Source organism: Sitophilus oryzae, unplaced genomic scaffold, assembly GCF_002938485.1.
Source record: "Sitophilus oryzae breed Bouriz unplaced genomic scaffold, Soryzae_2.0 scaffold_1508_pilon_pilon, whole genome shotgun sequence".
NCBI lineage: Eukaryota > Metazoa > Arthropoda > Insecta > Coleoptera > Curculionidae > Sitophilus > Sitophilus oryzae.
The window spans coordinates 936,210-954,274 of record NW_022146179.1 but is presented as its reverse complement, the minus strand read 5'-3'; the positions used below and the strand labels follow the sequence as shown (position 1 = coordinate 954,274).

At 30.7% G+C, this 18,065-nt stretch overlaps 1 protein-coding gene and 1 long non-coding RNA gene across 2 annotated transcripts in view; one reads left to right on the top strand and one right to left on the bottom strand.

Moving 5' to 3' along the window:
- Nucleotides 1-18,056, top strand: part of LOC115878363 (piwi-like protein Siwi) — a 69,011-nt gene extending 50,955 nt beyond the window's left edge. Inside the window, exons 14-15 of the mRNA XM_030894834.1 lie at nt 17,293-17,514; nt 17,599-18,056. Of these exons, the coding sequence (XP_030750694.1) occupies nt 17,293-17,514; nt 17,599-17,641 (265 nt within the window). The 3' untranslated portion in view covers nt 17,642-18,056. The remainder of the gene's footprint in view (nt 1-17,292; nt 17,515-17,598) is intronic.
- LOC115878366 lies at nt 1,323-2,397 on the bottom strand. The gene is made up of 4 exons (XR_004049509.1): nt 2,012-2,397; nt 1,857-1,939; nt 1,541-1,663; nt 1,323-1,470 (listed from the first exon to the last, which is right to left on the bottom strand). It is a non-coding gene; the product is annotated as an uncharacterized LOC115878366 (long non-coding RNA).
- Nucleotides 18,057-18,065: the final 9 nt, after the last annotated feature.

The window sequence follows — 18,065 nt, the reverse complement described above, 5'->3', positions numbered from 1 at the left end:
GATAAGTGGTAAAGCTAGGTTTTCATATGTACAAATTTGGCAAACTTTCCAGGAAATTCGGTCATATTTTTATTATAAAATTATTTATCATAAACAAATTTATTGTAAAAAAAAATTTGAACGTATATTCAAATTTTAAACGTTTCAATTAATAAATAACGTAAATCACTTTTAAATTAAATTTAAGAAAAAAAAATCAAAATTAATAAAACGTAAATCACTTATGAACAAATCATTATAATTTCAAATTTATATTTCGAAGTTATATTACAAGTTATTTACTGTTGTCTTATACAAGAGTATATCAAGACAAATGCGAAACTTTAAGGGTGTATTCTTTGTTATTTGTCAACATTTTTAAAATAAGCTGAAGAGGTTGAAATAAACTATTTCTAATATTCGTTAATTTGACAAAAACTGGAGCAACGATATGGAAAAAATGGATAGATTTGTATATTTAGAACGTTTTATGACTTGCAACTTTTCCATTAAATTCATTATTTGAAGTTAAAAAATGTAAATCATTATGTATTGGGACCAAAAATATTTTAGCAAAGAAGTTGTTCGCCTTAAAAAACAGTTTATTTTCTACTACTGTAAAATATTTTTACAAACGACATATAAAGATAATTGATTGACAAACATGTTTTAAGCTACCCTTCTAAATCTTCCTTAAAATAAAAAGATTACCAGATGGGAATACATATTATACCGTATGATCGAAAAAAAAAACGGCGTCCAGTTGGCTGGGAAATGGCAATCGATGACATTTCCCATATAAATTTACATTTAAAATGACAGCGATCTTCATTTCATAGCCATCGCTGACGCCGTTTTTTCGATCATATGGTATATCAAATAAAGTATTATTAGAAAAGCTCACTAGATTGTTTTCTAGTAAAAAGACCTTATTTTGTCACAACAGGTGACATTTTTTTGTTTTAAAATCAAGTAGGTTTTAAAAAACTACAATAGGTAAAAAGTTTCTAAACAAATAGAATATCCAAAATTAATTTATTTCCAATGACAATAATGTGTAAGTTTGTAATTAAAGTTAGTTAATAAGAATAATAGGTGTAGTATATTTCAACATCATTCACTGGTTTTAAAAGCATCAAAAAAATATGCATGTGTTTTCATAGTATAAATATGAATTGTTCCTTACGTTAGTTCTTATTGATATAAAAGCAAAAAGTATAAAATTACAAGCTGCAATTTTATTAAAAATATGTTATTCTAACACATATTTTTTTTAACTGTAATGTTCTAAATTGATCAAAATATAAATGTTATATTTTTCCTAGGAAAAATAAAACTTCATAACTTAATTTTCATAAATAAATTTATTTCTATTAAATTTTATAGAGCAATTTGTATTACAGTTTTATTTCACATATTTTGTAATACTGCTTCGGTGCAGTGCCCCATTGCTATCTGTGAGTTCATTTAAATTATGACGACATTACTGATCTAGAAGATAAAAATGTACCTAAGTACCTTAATATTATAATCAAAAATGGCTAATTTTGTAAATTATTACCTATAATGGTTAGATGAGTTATGAATGTAAACTTCTTTATGCTGGTTTCTTGAAGTTAGGTGATATTAATTATCTTCGCATCATCATGGGCTCTAATCAACTGTAGAGTATTCGTCAATCAACCTGAAATATGTAATAATTATTTACTTTATATTTACGAGAAATTATCATTTTCTTTTATGAAAATTTTGAGTTTAAATTTAAATGTGATTAGAATAAATATACATCAGTATTTAACATTTTATCATAGGTAATATTCCATATATTACCTGTGATTTTATGCTAAAATGTTTAGTTTTGTGAAAATATTACTTACCTATAATATTTAAACGAGTTCCTGAATGTACAATTTGTTTATAACGATGTCAAGTTCTAATATCTTGTATTGGTTGTCTAAAACTGTTTGATTTTACTTAGTTATATTGTATCCTATATTTTATTAAACAAACTCAAAATAATGTTTATAATTACCTTCATCAGCCTTCATATCATTAAAGTTATTATTATCACTTATCATTATCAGTCATTATGTAGTTATTTGATCATTTGTTGCTCTGTTTGTTGTTTGTTTTCAAAGATCATTTTTGAGGTTAATGTCATATGAAACTTTTCGTAATTAGGCAACTGGTAAATGACGTGTGACGATAAATTAATAAAATAATAATGAACGTATTAAGTTAAATATTTATATATTAATTTAACATATCTATTTCATGTTTATAAATTACATCATTTTTAATTTGGTATACCTTTAATTTTATATATTCATAATGAAATGAAATATATTTCGATATAACGTTTGGCAACCACGCAACTGAAGTGCAAGCGACATCTGTGCAAGAGAAGCAAAACCTCCTAAAAAAGTGAGAAAAGAAATCTAAAAATTTCAGATTATTCAAATGTCACTCCAATATTTTTCCAAATTGGAGTGAAATTAGGGTGACAATTTTTAACACGTAAGGAGCCATCTGGATTATGTGTTATCTGTGATACAAACTGGATAAAATTTTCTCACATTTGCCAAAAATAAGCTTTAAACGTCGAGCAGTTTAAGCAGAATCGTGGTTAATCAATTACTCAACTTTTTGGAACACCCTGTATGATTTTTTAAAAAAATTCAAAATATGTAATAAAACAAAATAAATTATGCCTGTCCAAGCGTTTTCCCGAAAGACTAACCGTTTTTTAAATAACAAATATTGTAATATTTGAGGGGCGTTTTCACCCTCTTGGAATTTGAGATTCGAGAAACCCCTCCTTATCGAACCTCAACCCCAGTGTCAATCCGTTTGCCAAAAATTAGCTTTAAGCGTCAAGCAGTTTAAGCAGAATCGTGATTACTCAATGGTCATATTTTATGAAACACCCTGTATATATTTTTAAAAAATCTTAAAATATGTAAAACAACGAAATAAAATATACGTGTTTAAGAGTTTTTCCGAAAAACTCACCGGTTTTTAAATAAAAAATATTCTAATATTTGAGGGTGGTTTCACCCCCTTAGAATTCGAGTTTCGAAAAATCCCTTCTTATCGAACCTCTACACCCTAAAGTCAATCCATTTTCCAAAAATCAACTTTTTACGTCAAGGGCTTTAAGCAGGATCGTGATTAATCAATGACCAGATTTTTCAAAACACGCTGTATACGTTTTTAAAAAATCTTAAAATATTATTCTGAAAATTTTTCAGAATAAATAAATACCTAAATATTGAAACTTAATAACGTACTGAAACATACAGCGCCATAATATCTCGACCTCCGCTCGTTATGCTCGTAACAGGTTGAAAAACAATGTATTTAAAACAACTGATGCGTTATTCTCTCCAACTTGTTTCGAACCTCCATCGACAATCGACCAATGCAGCAGCGTTTCTTTCCCACTCCGATTATCTCGACCGCCGCCCTGTTATGAGCAAAGAATATTATAGTTTTAAGAACTCTCGTGTGGAAGCTTTAGTGATTTGTCACACGGTGGCGCTTTTGAACATAATTGAAGCCTGAAAATGCTAATATTTTAAATTTTGAGGACTACGCGCGGCGATATTTCGTACGGTGTTGCCAAAACATATTTTATTTCTCGATATTTAAAGAAATATCCTAGGCTATGAAAAAAAAACGTAGCTATGAAAATAAAATTTTAGATTTTTAATTTGTTTGTACCTTCTAATAAAAATTACTTCTATCCCAATAAAAAATTAACTAGTATGATTATGTGTTATCTGTGCTAGTATTAGTAAACTGGAGTAAATACGGAGAATATTAAATTCGTTCTCTAAGATGAGCACTACTAAGTAATTTTTTAAAATTCGACCCATAAGGGGGTGTAATTAGATAAAGGGGTGTAATTATACAAAAAAAAATCTGTACCTACTAGGAGTATGAACTTTTGCACAGATGTGGCGCATTTGAACATTGATAAGCGATTTTTGGAAATGTATAGCCTAAGGGTAGTGAAACTGGGGGGTAAAATTTTGTACAAAAAATGTTAGTTCTAGGAGTATGAAATTTTGTACAGAGTTTCCTTAAGTGACGAAAGTGAGTACCTAGAAGCTATTTTTTGACATTCATCCCCTAGAAATAAGGGATGAAAATTTGTACAAAAGTTTGTTACAATCGGTTTTAGAAGTATGAAGTTCTGCACAGACGTTCCTTATGTAACGTAATTTAGCACTAAGTAGCACTTTTTGGAAATTCGCCCTCTAAGGGTGTGAAATGAGGGGTGAACGTTCTGAAACAATTCTGTTGAAGGAATATGAAAATTTGCACAGAGGTTCCTTATGTAGCGTAATTGAATAATTGGAGTGATTTTTGGAATTCATTCCTTAAGGGGTAAAACTAGGGGTGAAAATTTGTATAATTTTTTTATGTAAAATCCGTTCTAGGACTAGGAGTATGAAATTCTGTTCAGAGGTCCCTTAAATGATGAAAGTGAGTACCTAGAAGCGAATTTTAGGCATGCATCCCCTAAAAAATAAGGGATGAAAATTTGTACAAAAATTTGTTAAAATCGGTTTTAGAAGTATGAATTTTGCAGACGTTCCTTATGTAACGTAATTTAGCACTAAGAAGCAATTTTTGGAAATTCGCCCTCTACGGGTGTGAAATGAGGGGTTGAACGTTCTGGAACAATAAATTCTGTTCAAAGAATATGAGAATTTGCACAGAGGTTTATTATGTAGCGTAATTGAATAATTAGAGCGATTTTTGGAATTCATTCCTTAAGGGGATAAAACTAAGGGTAAAAATTTGTATAATTTTTATGTAAAATCCGTTCTAGGACTAGGAGTATGCAATTTTGTACAGAGGTCCCTTAAGTGATGAAAGTGAGTGCCCAGAAGAAAATTTTGGACATGCACCCCCTAAAAAATAAGCACTCCCTATAAAACAATTAAAATAAAAAAAATTGTCTAAAAATAAAAAAAAGTTGGGGTGGACCACTCTTATCACTTAGGGGTGTAAAAAATAGATAACAACCTGGGAATAGGTTGTGACCAAACCAAACCAAACCAGACCTACTGAATATACATATAAAATTTCATCAAAATCGATCAAGCCGTTTCGGAGATGGTAACAAAAAATTAAAGAAAAACATCCCCTATTAAAAAATAGGGGATGATGGTAGAACGGTGAAAATTTAGGGTTTGTATTTTTTAATGCCAAATAAAAAAAATTATTTTTTTTTTGAAAAAATAAAAAAAATGGGGGTGGGCTACCCTTATCACTTAAGGGTATAAAAAATATATAACAACTTATTTTCAGACCTACTCAATATACATATAAAATTTCATCAAAATCGGCTAAGCCGTTTCGGAGATGGCAACAAAAAAAAAATAAAAAAGGGTTGTTTAACCCCTAACCCCTATTAAAAATAGGGGATGATAGCAGAACGGTGAAAATTTAGGGTTGTTTGTATTTCTTAATGCCAAATAAAAAAATAAAAATATTTTTTTCTTTTCAAAAACAAAAAAAATGAGGGTGGGCTACCCTCTCGGCTATCCGGTTAAGGGTATAAAAATAGATAACCTATTCTTAGACGCACTGAATATACATATAAAATTTTCTCAAAATCGGTCAAGCCGTTTCGGAGATGGTAACAAAAAATTACAAAAACAACCCCTATTAAAAAATAGGGGATGAAGGTAGAACGGTGAAAATTTAGTGTTGTTTGTATTTTTTAATGCCAAATAAAAAAAAATTTCACAAAATATAAAAATGGGGGTGGACTACCCTTATCACTTAAGGGTATAAAAAGTATATAACTACCTATTCTCAGACCTACTGAATATACATATAAAATTTCATCAAAATCGGTTAAGCCGTTTCGGAGGAGTACGGTAACCAAAACTGTAACACGGGAATTATTTAAGATAATATTATATGTAAACTGCGGAGTGCGGAGAACGGAAAGACTGATTATAGCAATAGATAAAATTTAAAACTATTCAAGAAAGTACACACCAAACAAGGCAACGCCGCGCGTCTATTCGTTCAATTCCGAGCAAAATAGCGAGGCCCCACGAAGTTGGGGCATCGCTCGCCAAAGCGAGGCCCCATCGACAGGTCAGATTTTGATGCGAGACGAGACTTCTAGGGTATTAAGATATTCTTTGTTATGAGACAGTTAAAGCACGGCCAAAGACGTAGACGTAAACGTATCGTTTGACATGTACGCTTGCGCAGTGAGAAATTCACTTGCGTTTACGGATACGTGATACGTATCTTTACGTGCCTTTACGTACGTACAAAACGCAAACGTATCGAGCCGAAGGAGTTTCACAAATACAAATTCACAAACAACTCGTTTCCACAACTGGCTAGTAATTAAGTTATTTCATAAATTTTGGGGCCAGTGTAACAGAACTGGGCCTGTTTTGTTACAATAAATTAGTATGAAAATATTAAGCATCATAATAAACTCATTTTGGAATCGTATTTCATTAAATGCTAGTTCTTAGCCAAAATCCATATGAGGATTCTAAAAGACGGAATCTAATAAATAATCATAAAACTGTGTCTGTTTTACAATATTTTTATTACTAAGAGCATTTTAAGTTGTATGGACTACTTTCTGTAATAAAATAATTTCCATTTATAATTTTCTTCATTTTTCGAACTTTTATAAATTTAATGTGGAATCAATGGAATAATAGATATCCATTTTCAGTTTTAAAATTAAATAAATTGTTTTACAAAATAATTTAGAATTACAAATGTACTATTTGCGTTACGTACGTTAAAATACTTGCTTTAACTCTTGTTTACACGACAACACAACGGCAGACGTAACGTAGGTTTCTGCGATACGTGTCGAGAGATACGTATACGTATTGTGCCTTGCTTTAACTGTCTATGCTCGTAACAGGTTGAAAAACAACGTATCTAAAATGACTGCTTCTCCAACCCGTTGCGAGCCTCCATCGACAATCGACCGATGCAGCAGCGTTCCTTTCCCACTCCTGTTATCTCGACCGCCAGGCGTTATGCCCGCAACTGTTTCAAAAAACCTGCTTCTTTTATATCCTATTATTTTTAAGCTGTTGTAAGCCCAATACGACCGTCGACGGCATCGACCGAAGCAGCTACGTTCGCCGTAGCGCATTCCCCACTCCGTTATCCGTTGTCTCGCCGCCTGTATCGATGGTTGACGAAATAACATGTTTTCCATCCATACTAGTTTTTTTTTGGAATTGCTTCGTGCAGCTTAGAATTTCGTGGCGGTGCAGAGCGCCGACTTTTTCGTTTCACGAGCGGCCGATCTCTACGTGTCGTTAATTTATATCTGTTATTTTTTAGAAGTAGTAACGGTTGCGTTATGTTATTTCTAAATAATTGTTATAAAATAACAGATAGTTAAATAACAACCCATCACTACTACTGAGTACTAAAGTGTGGTATTCTATACAATTATAGAATACCCCTAATTATCTCCATACAGGTAGGTTCATGTACACGCGAATTGAGAAATGTGAATTGCGAATATTGTTGTTATTGGTCGATTTAAAAAAGGCTATACTTAAACTGCCGTTAAACGGTAGCTTACTAAAATGCCGTTAATAGGTATGACGTCGTTGATGTGACGCACTTGACGGCTTTATGAAATATAGGAATTATATAAGGACTAACCAAAGCTATCCACCCCACCAAATAACCAACGCAACTAACCTCGACACTAATAAAAAAAATTAAAAAACAAGTATAAATTAGTAAAAATCAACCAACCCCACCAAATAACCAATTAACCAAGGAATTAACACCCTCCAAATAACCACGCTAACCAACCTGCCAAATAACTAAACCAATCCAACCAAAAAGAGTGAAACCAATGCAATAAGATCGCCCTATAAGCAAAAAACAATATAAAAAAGTGTTGGTCAGCGTGAGATTTGAACCCCGGACCATTCGCTCACGAACCGATAGCCTCAGCCACGGAGCCAGAGGTGCTCTTGCAATATGCTTATGGCAAGGCATTACTTTCCGCCGACATGAACGACGTCACAATATCTATTAACGGCATTTTAGTAGGCCACCGTTAACGGCTGTTTAAGTACATCCTTTAAAAAAAACAGAGGCGGCAAAATTCATAAAAAATTGTTTTAATATTTTGCGAATTCTTATAATTTAAAATCTGGGGGGCGGGAATTTTGATATTGATTTGATCATTTTTTTGCGAATATTTGCTGCAAATTTTTCAAGTTCAATGTTTTGACTGCAAACTGGTAATGTTGGAAAATTTTCAAAACCATCGACAATCGAAATCCGTTGTATTATACCCTTGTATATGAATTTTTAAAGTAGCTCAACCTAAGACGTTTATGGATGTAAAGCACCAGATGGCGGGGCGTATTTCACAGTCTTTTACTAGAGATAATTTTCGAGATATTTTTTCTTTCTGAATGCACATTTTAAAGTATTTTATATTCTTTGTCCGCTTGATCTATTATACTGGTCGCACGTATCGAAGTTTTATTTCTTGTAGTTTTAAAATATTTTCTTGTTTCTTTGTAGTTGTAATGTAAAATTAGATTAATTTATTAAGTTTGATTATAATGTTTAGTGTAGACTACCAGAAGAAATTTAGTAGTGTTTTTATATTTTATTTTGAAGTTAAGTAGTAGGTGAAGGGGTAATTTGGTTATTTTTTGTTTATGTTTGATTAATTAATAAGTTTGATAATTTGTTTAGTGTAGAATACAAGAAGTAGTTTGTGTAGTGTTCTTGTAAGAGATTATATTCATTTATGTTGTATTTGAGTAGAAGGTGAAGCTATTTGGGTATTTTTTTCTTTTTGTTTTTCTTCTAATAATTATTGTAGTAGTTCTTTTAAATATTGTGATAGATACATTATAATCTTCCTTCTACTTTTCTGGTAGTTGAATATACGAAAAAAATCTGATCAAGTTTATTTTAAATGAAATTAATCTAGTCTTATTAATTAATCAAATTAAACTAGTCAAATAATATTAATTGCAATCAATTATTAAAAAATATAAATTATTTTGGAAAATAACTTTTGAAATGGAGTATTATTGATAAAATTTAGCCAATTTTTTTTACCCAGTAGCGTATTTCAATATGATCTTATCATTTATCACTGTATAATAACTTTGTTGTGGCAGAAAAATATACCAGTTAGTTTCAAAATATTATTTTTTTTTTCAAACGTCACAAAAGTATTAATTTTTGCGACGTGATTGACAATATAAAAAAGTCATTTTAACGCCTAGGCATAAAAGTAAAGCACTTTACGCCTAAGCATAAAAGTATGAAAATATATTATTAAAATGACATAAGTCTCAAATTCAACGAGCCGTAACCATAGTTTCTCGATATATAATTACTCATGGTACAAAGAAAACTTGAAAACAAGGTATGGTCGATAAGCGTCTCAATTTCGTTCAGTTTGCGCATATCGCCTGTGACGTCATATGCCATACAACAAAATATCCGTATTGTTCAATTGCCACTAATAAAAAAAGACCTAAAATAGGGAAGAATTAAATAACCCCTAAAGTTATGTAAAATCATCGAGCTGGACATTTGAAAAGTTATGACACATTATACACATTTATTATATGTCATCTGTTTGAATATTTGAAATTGGCGCGTGGAGCTTGCCGACCAATATTGCCGTTTATCACCTGTGACGTGGTGACCAACCTGCGCAATATAATACCTTGTTTTTTTTGTATCATGATAATTACTTACAAGGTATGAGTTTTAAATATTTTTATATTATTTGGAACGTTTGAAATTGTTTAAAACATTATTTGTGGCGTTTGAAAAAAATAGCATGTTCTATTCGGAGTAAAAATGACTTTTGTGCTTCGGCTGTATGTCAAACCTACAGTCTCGCCACGAAAAGTGTCATTTTTACTCCTAATAAAACAATATACTAGAAAGTTTTATGGTTTAACGGGCTTTGTGAGTTAAAACATAATGATATTTTCAGTTTTTATAATTCTTGATCGAAAATAAACGGCGTCAGCGATGGCTATGAAATGAAGATGGCTGTCATTTTATATGTAAATTTATGTGAGAAATGTCGTCGATCGTCATTTCCCTGCCAACTGGACGCCGTTTTTTTTTTCATATGGTACAAAGTTAAAGCAAACTTGACTCTGACCATGTTTTACGCTAAGAAAGATTTATTTCGTGTAATAAAGATTTAAATGGTGTATTAAGTACATAATATTTATTTAAATGTCAAATAATATTATTGAAGGAAGTGCCAAGTTTTATTTTTAATTAAGAAAAAAATTGTATAAACGTTTTGTTTTCAAAAAAAATTATCTTAAATTCGTAAAACCTCAATTTAGAATAAAATGATCGAAGAATGAAATAAAATTTTATAGCCCTGGGTCAAATCGAAATAAAGTAAGTGTTTGTAACTTTTTTTAAATATTAATAATTACCAGTAATTAGCATTAATGTACCAACATATTGAAAATTGTTATTTCTTTGTTAAATACGGTTTAGAATCCTTAAAATAACAGCAAAAATAATCGAAAATCAACAATGAAATAATAGTTTTGTTTAAATTTCTTAATCAGCTGAGCCCTATTATAGTTTGCAAAAATCCGAGCTATATTATTACATTACTCTGAGGGAAATACCGCAAACAATCGATATTTTTGACTCCGCCCCTAATCACATGCTTCATTCTTTTAAAGTTTTACGATTTGTTCACCAGAGGCAGCACATTTTGTCGAGAGGTTGACCAACTTTAAGAATATATAAACAAGGATTCTACATATCTATATATTTTTTTTCATTGTTAATTCTCATTTATTCCACTAAATTTTGATATGCTCTTTGCTGTTTTCGCTTTTTAAATATGTCACATGTTCCAATAATTATTGTTGTATTTTATTTTTGATATTTTTTTATTAATAAATATAAATGTAACTAAATATAAGAATATATTTCTAGTTCCGCATTTACAGAATGAGTGGAAAGTGAAGCCAAAGAAAAGAAATAGGAATATCAATCTTACACAAGTCTATCCTTTTCCTTCAACAGGATTTTCGTGCACACGCACACTAAATATTAATATTAATAACGTATAATCATCGACTTAAAATAAAATATAGACTACACTATTTACATCTAAACGCAGTCAAACAATCATTTTTGTACACATGTTTACTTCTGGGTACACTCGACCGCAGCCGACCAAACCTTCCTCGTCCAGCCTATGTTGTCACGTCTTTAATATTATCAATATTTTTTTACTTTATATACACATATTGAGATATTAATACTGCATTTAAAAAAAAATAGGTTTTAATATTCCATAGATGTATTAAATACTCCTTTTTTTTTGTTTCGTTTCTTTGACCTGTATACTATATATTTTTTTGTTTTCACTCTTGGCTTTAGGTCGTTGGGGTTGCAAAGATGTTTCTAGATTTTGTTCATTATTTTTTTATTTTGTGACGACGCACAGTGCTTCGAACATATGGCTCTAGAGAACAAAAATCCAAAACTTCTCTTTTATTGTAAGCAATTTATTCAAACTAGGTTTATTTGACAAAAATGATGAGTACTCTCATTGTACTAAATGATGATGTTCTTAGTCCCACGTTTATAAAAAAAAATCTTATAAATAATAATAATGTTGGAGCTGTGTTGCATCCAAGCAAATAATAAGTTATAGTATGAAAACGGTGTAAGTACTAAATAAATTCCTGTGATAAAAAAGAATTGAAATAACATTAGAACATGATTCCTACAATATAAGCCTAATATAAGATAAAAATGTTTTTCTTTAATGAAAAAGAAACATTAATGTTATATTTAATTAAAAAAAAAAATTTAAGATGTTATAAATTTACATTAAGACAACAAAATGCATAGATCGTAACTACTCTGATTCAGGAGAATCACTGCTGACAGAATCTTCCAAATTTATAGTATCCAAATCACAGGTAGATGAAGTATCCTCACATATAAGATATTTCTGTACATCATTTTCTAATATGTTACTTTTTCGCGTTGTTACTGTTCATTTTGTCGGTATGAGGGGGTTCGGATGTTAATAGTTACCTCTTTAATAGACCATATCCATATATTATTTTTCCTTTTCTTGGGTATGAGCTTTTATAATAAATTGAAAGATGGACACTTTTTTATGCGACGTTTCTTGCTCCAACATAGTGGACTTTTTCAGGCACAAGTGGTGTCTCATTTGACTGGAAGGTTCATCAATATCTAATAAGAACATATTTTTGAAATACAAATAATTTTGAGTTCTTGTCCTTATGATCAAGCCAAGTATTAGCCAGATCGGCATTGCTTATCAATTTTACTCCATCTGAAAAGTATTATAAAATAAAGTTCGTCGCAAGCAGACGCAGGTGAACTATACAAAAATTAAAAGTATATGAATATGGCAACAAAAATATTCAATAAATACGATATGTTTTGATATGTTTTTTTTAAATGCCTTTTTGAAGTTTGAAAACGTAAAATTTTTATACCCATTTAAGAATCATCTTAAAAATAAATAAAAACTAAACAATCACGAACTTGTTTAAAAAAAATTTAAAGTACATACCTTGTTTAACAATATCCATAGTGGCTTTCGACAAATGCCATATCCAAACTACCTCCATTTAAATCCCGAATAACTTATGAAAAGGAATACAAAAATTTTCAAAAATGGAAGCAATTAAAAAACGTACGAGAAAAAATAAAGTTTTTAACCTATTCTCGCTGTTAAAATATCATTTAATCTACCCTTGCGGTTAAAGTACTATTTTATCTAGTGTTTTTGATAGATATAAAGCAATTTTAACAGTTGCTATGGAAAAAAGGAAAAAAAGTAAAAATAGGATCGCTTTGTTGTCTGTCTGTCTATCCTTCTGTCTGTCAAGACCCTTTATCTCGAGAACGCGTGGAGGTATTCAGTATCAGGAGGTATTCAAGTTAACACAAAATAAATATATTGCCGTTTATGCCACAAAAAACATATATTGTAGTAGACCAACATATAACAAAACATATAAACAGTAGACATCGGGTATTGAACCGATAAATGTGTTTTATACAGAGCGATCGGCAAGGAAATACGTACGTGCTCGTAGTAAAGTGTAATGTCCAAAAACAATTAAAAACAATAGTTGATATGTGTTATTGTGTTGTCCAGTTTAACATATTTTAACTCTGTAAGAATCTACGTTCAAGAGGCTTGAAAAAGACATATACTGTCGAAACGTCATCACAAAATAAAAAAATAATGAACAAAATCTAGAAACATCTTTGCAACCCCAACGACCTAAAGCCAAGAGTGAAAACAAAAAAAAAATTAAATAGTCCTTATACTACTTTATTATAAGTCGAATACTATGTAAAAAGGATAAATCCTTTACAATATGGCAACACCAATTAGAGGCGAGGCCGCCTAGTCATTCTTCTATATCTTGTAGTATGCGTCGCACGTGTGTAGTAAAGCATTGTTGCCGCTACTTCTCTCTGGCTGAATTATTGCATTTTCTTAGTTTGTAGTCCTTAAATGTTTATTTTATTTACTTTTTGTATTCAAGAACTATAAAATATGGTTCGCCAGTGCCAAATTTGTAAGAAATTTCACTTAAATGGTCGATTTGAGTCTCGAAGCGACTTTCGACCGGTAGGCAACTCTCAATTTACCAATTGGGAGTCAGTGGCGTTCTCCAGAGGAAGCCTTGATAAAGATAACATTTTGTAGATCAGTAAATACATTCAGTTAAAACACCCAAGTAACACAATATCATTGTCAACATTGTTTTAAGTTGTAATATTCACTTGTAAATTCAATAAATAAAATGACAAAATACCATCTTGTTAATATCCTGACGCAATAAAACAAAATAATATTAAGTACTGTAAATGGTATAGAGCGTCAAAAATAAAAATGGCTGTAACTTTTGATACACATAGTATAAACCATTCACCCCTATATCAAAATGCTGGAAAAAGTACCAGGAATTGAAATCTTAAAAATATATAGGGTGTTTTATTTAAAAGTTTGGTCTGTAGCACTTTTCTGACACACCCCGTATAATTAAAAATATTTTAACAAGAAGCAATTTGTTATTACTTATAACTTTTGTATTAGCATTATTTTGAAATTCTTAATAGCAAACGAGATACTGGACTTTATCGCACTAATTGAACACCCTGTATATAAAATAGGAAGGTAAAAATGTAAAAAATATTTTTGATGAGTGTAATTTTACATAAAAACATTATAAATAACAATTATTTCCTTTATTTCAAAAACAAAATTGAGTGTCCCCGTAATTTTTCCATTTAGACCACCGTGCGGCGGCGTTAAAAATACTAAGTTTTAATCAAGGAGCATTAGAAAAATAGTTTTGATCGTCTAATGTTTTTCGTGTCTTGTCTAGGCCGGTTAAAAGATGCACAAATCGCATTTTTAATCATATGTCAATTTTTTTTAATGGAACAAGGGTAACTGATTAGCATATTTCGAAAAAGCATTTTTTTATGAATATATTGATACTTGGTATTTCGAGTCAAATTGTCGTTATGAACCGCGTGTTACAATTTCAATTAAACCATATGCGAAAATGTCAAAAGTTGACATAATATGATATGTCATTCTATTCAGAGTGTCATTTTCTATTGAATAAAGTAGAGATATACCTAGGGTGTCATTTAAAAATCAGAAGTTATAGTAATTTTCGGTGAAACAGGAAGTGACCAAAAACAATTGAATGCGCCAATCAATCCTAATTTATGTCATATACTAGCATACCAAATTGTTTATTTTTATTAGAAAAATAAAAAAAAATTATAGGGTGAGCCACTTTTGGGACGCAGCCGGTATAATAAAGACAATACCGGGTTAAATAAATGTAGTTTTCATTTTATCCACTTCCTAAAAGCTTGCTTTAATAAAACAGATCTCTGTTTTTCTTTACATAATAAGACATCACTTACCAAAAAAAAAACAATAATCGTGAAGGTTTTTCTCTTTCCATGCCGCCATTATATCTATAGAATAGATCCTGTGTTGATTAATATTAGGGTTGTAAATGTTTGACTAAAATTAATAAATAATTTATTAATTTCAAAAATTAAATAGGTAATTTCGATTATTAAATTTTTTTCTATAACATGTATTTTATTATTTTTATCGCTTTTGAACGTTTTTTTTTTCTAAACTTTTATTTAAAAAACCTCTCCTAAATCTTAATAAAATATAAAAAAAGTTAAATACGATATATTTTTAATTGATTTATAGCTTCGTTAAAATAAAAAAATTACCCGGCTATGGAGAGTTCAGGGGTGCAACTTTATTCAAGTTAGCAACCGATCCTTTAGAAGCGATGTCGAAGTCAGATCGGTACTATGTTCATTGCAAAACTATTGTCGTTCAAATGCTGCGAAATATGGTATCACTATCACACTCTTGCACACGTGTGCGACACGGTCTAGACTATCGTCTCACCACAAAGCGAGAAATCAGAATATCGCTACGAATTGATGTTGCTACTGAAGATAGTGCATCAAGCTACAAATTACTTTGCTATCGCGTTGAAACATGAACAAAGTTGCACCCCAGCTGTACTGAGGAACGAAAGAAAGTGTTGCATTCCTCGTCAGAGTCGCCAGGGAACGACCGTTACGACGGATCTATCGCTCGTGTCGCACTCGTTAGAGCCTAAAACAATAACACAACAATAACAAGACATTGTCTGACCGCATCTTCCAGCTATTTATGAATGAGATCCTCAGTCTATATTTTATTTTAAGTCTATGCGTATAATATATTTTTTTATTGGTAATGGCATTATTTCAAAATGGGTAATATCAGCGTGTCTTAATCTGGACGTGGCACCCCCGTGGAAATAAACTACTACATATTTTTGGAATCAAAATAAAGTTAATAAATAGGACAATGCACACTATGCGTTCCGTTTGCGTATAATTTGCATTGGTATGTTTTATAGTGTGAATACAATCAAAATTATAGTGAGAATCAACCTTTAATTGGGCACATTTTACATCTATACAAAAGCGCTCCTTTATCGGTTAGAAGACATCAAATTACATATTTTTTTAGATATTTTAGGAACCATTATTGTGATGTATAGTAGGAACTGATCTCCCACATTTTAAAATAAAACCCATATTGGTTATATAGTTATTACGTAACCTTCAAAGATCATTGAACAAACTATATCAGGAATGAGAGTGTATAAAACGATATAGTTTGAGGCGTGTAAAAAAATTATGTAAAGCAAAAATCTACTTTTTTGGATTAGTTAGTACATCTTTTTTAAAAACGCTGTTTGCTGTTATTGTGTTGTATAGTTTTTAAGTGTATCCAAAAGTTATAAAATCTCAAAAAAAGAACGAAAAGCTTATATGCCTCCTGGTTATTTTTCCTTTGTCCCCCGTAATCGCGTCTACAATTTTATTCTAAGTTATATTTTTATTTGAATTTTTATACCGATTTGGTCATTGAAACTGGGCGGTCTGGATTTTAACGTGTAAGACAATGACATAGACAGCTTAATGGAAAATCAAATGTATTAAAAAGAGATAAAAATTGGGTCGATACATTTCTTCTATGCGGTATTACCGGATTTTGCATCAAATTACCTTCATTTCAGTCGTATACATGATGATACACATTTTCCTACAAACATAAAAACCGGCAACACTGTATGCTGCTTTTGATTTTGTCTCTCGTGTCAACCGGTCATTTATATTATTCTCTGTCACATGCATTAAAATCCAGACCACATAGTTTGGATGACCAGCGGGATATACTAAATTTAGTAAAAAATAAGACGCCCCAATAAATTACATCTACTACAATAAAATTACAATTACAAAAACTACATCCTGTCAGCAATATAGGGTCACGGGTCGGTATTTAATTTGCATGTCTAGGAGTAGATCGCTATGGCTATCTTGTAAGTGGGACGAGAAAAATGCGAAGTGTTTATTACATAACTACTTAATACGGCGCTTTATTTCATGCGCTTGGAAAAGTACTTGCTCTTCTGTCTTTGTTCAGTACATCTTATTCTTATTGCACTGAACACATTAAGATCGGCTCACAGGCTCATCGGTTTATAGAAAATCTGTAAATTTATATCATAAATACTTCAAAAGAGGGGACTCTTATTGTCGCATCTGTATAACAAATTCATGGAAAATATTTACCGACATTTATTAATGACCACGTTTTTATTGATACTGTATTAATCTATGGTTTCTTTTGTGTTTCAGGTATGACTTTTTCTTGATTTCGCAGTGCGTTAACCAGGGCACAGTGGCGCCTACCAGTTACAATATTATTGATGATAATTTGGGCATAGACCCGAACAGGATCCAACGATTCACATACAAATTAACTCATATGTATTATAATTGGTCTGGTACAATTCGCGTACCAGCCCCATGCCAGTATGCCCATAAGTTGGCCTTTATGACTGCCCAGTATTTGCACAGGTATGTTTTCTATTTTTTACATTTTTTGCCATTTTATGTTACTTTTATAAGAAAAATTGTTATCTTCATTTATTTTATTTCCAGGTCAGCCAGTGCCGGCTTAAATAAAACTTTATTTTTCATTTAAGTGGATATTGCAGAGATAAAAAAGGGTATTGAATGTTTTGTAAATGTTTTATATATATATATATAGATCTGATGTACAATCAGTAGCAATCTACTGAATTTAAAGAAATAATTTTCCATTTTTTCAACAACTTCGTTTATCAAGACTTAAGATTTCGTTTTTGTTGTATTTCCTATTTCATTTTATCCTAACTTAACTATAATTTGACCCTTTTTTCTCGCGTTTTGTTTCAAAGATTTCCTTTGTATTTTCATATAACTTTTGTTTATTTTTTCGCTTAGTTTTTTATGTTACAAAGATTATTTTTTGTCTTGTAGTTTCTAAAACAGTTTTACTACTTAATGACTGTGTTTATAATGTTAAAGAGCTTATGTTTAAGTTTTATTCAGGGTACTGAATGAACAGTTGTATTTAGATTTTAAGA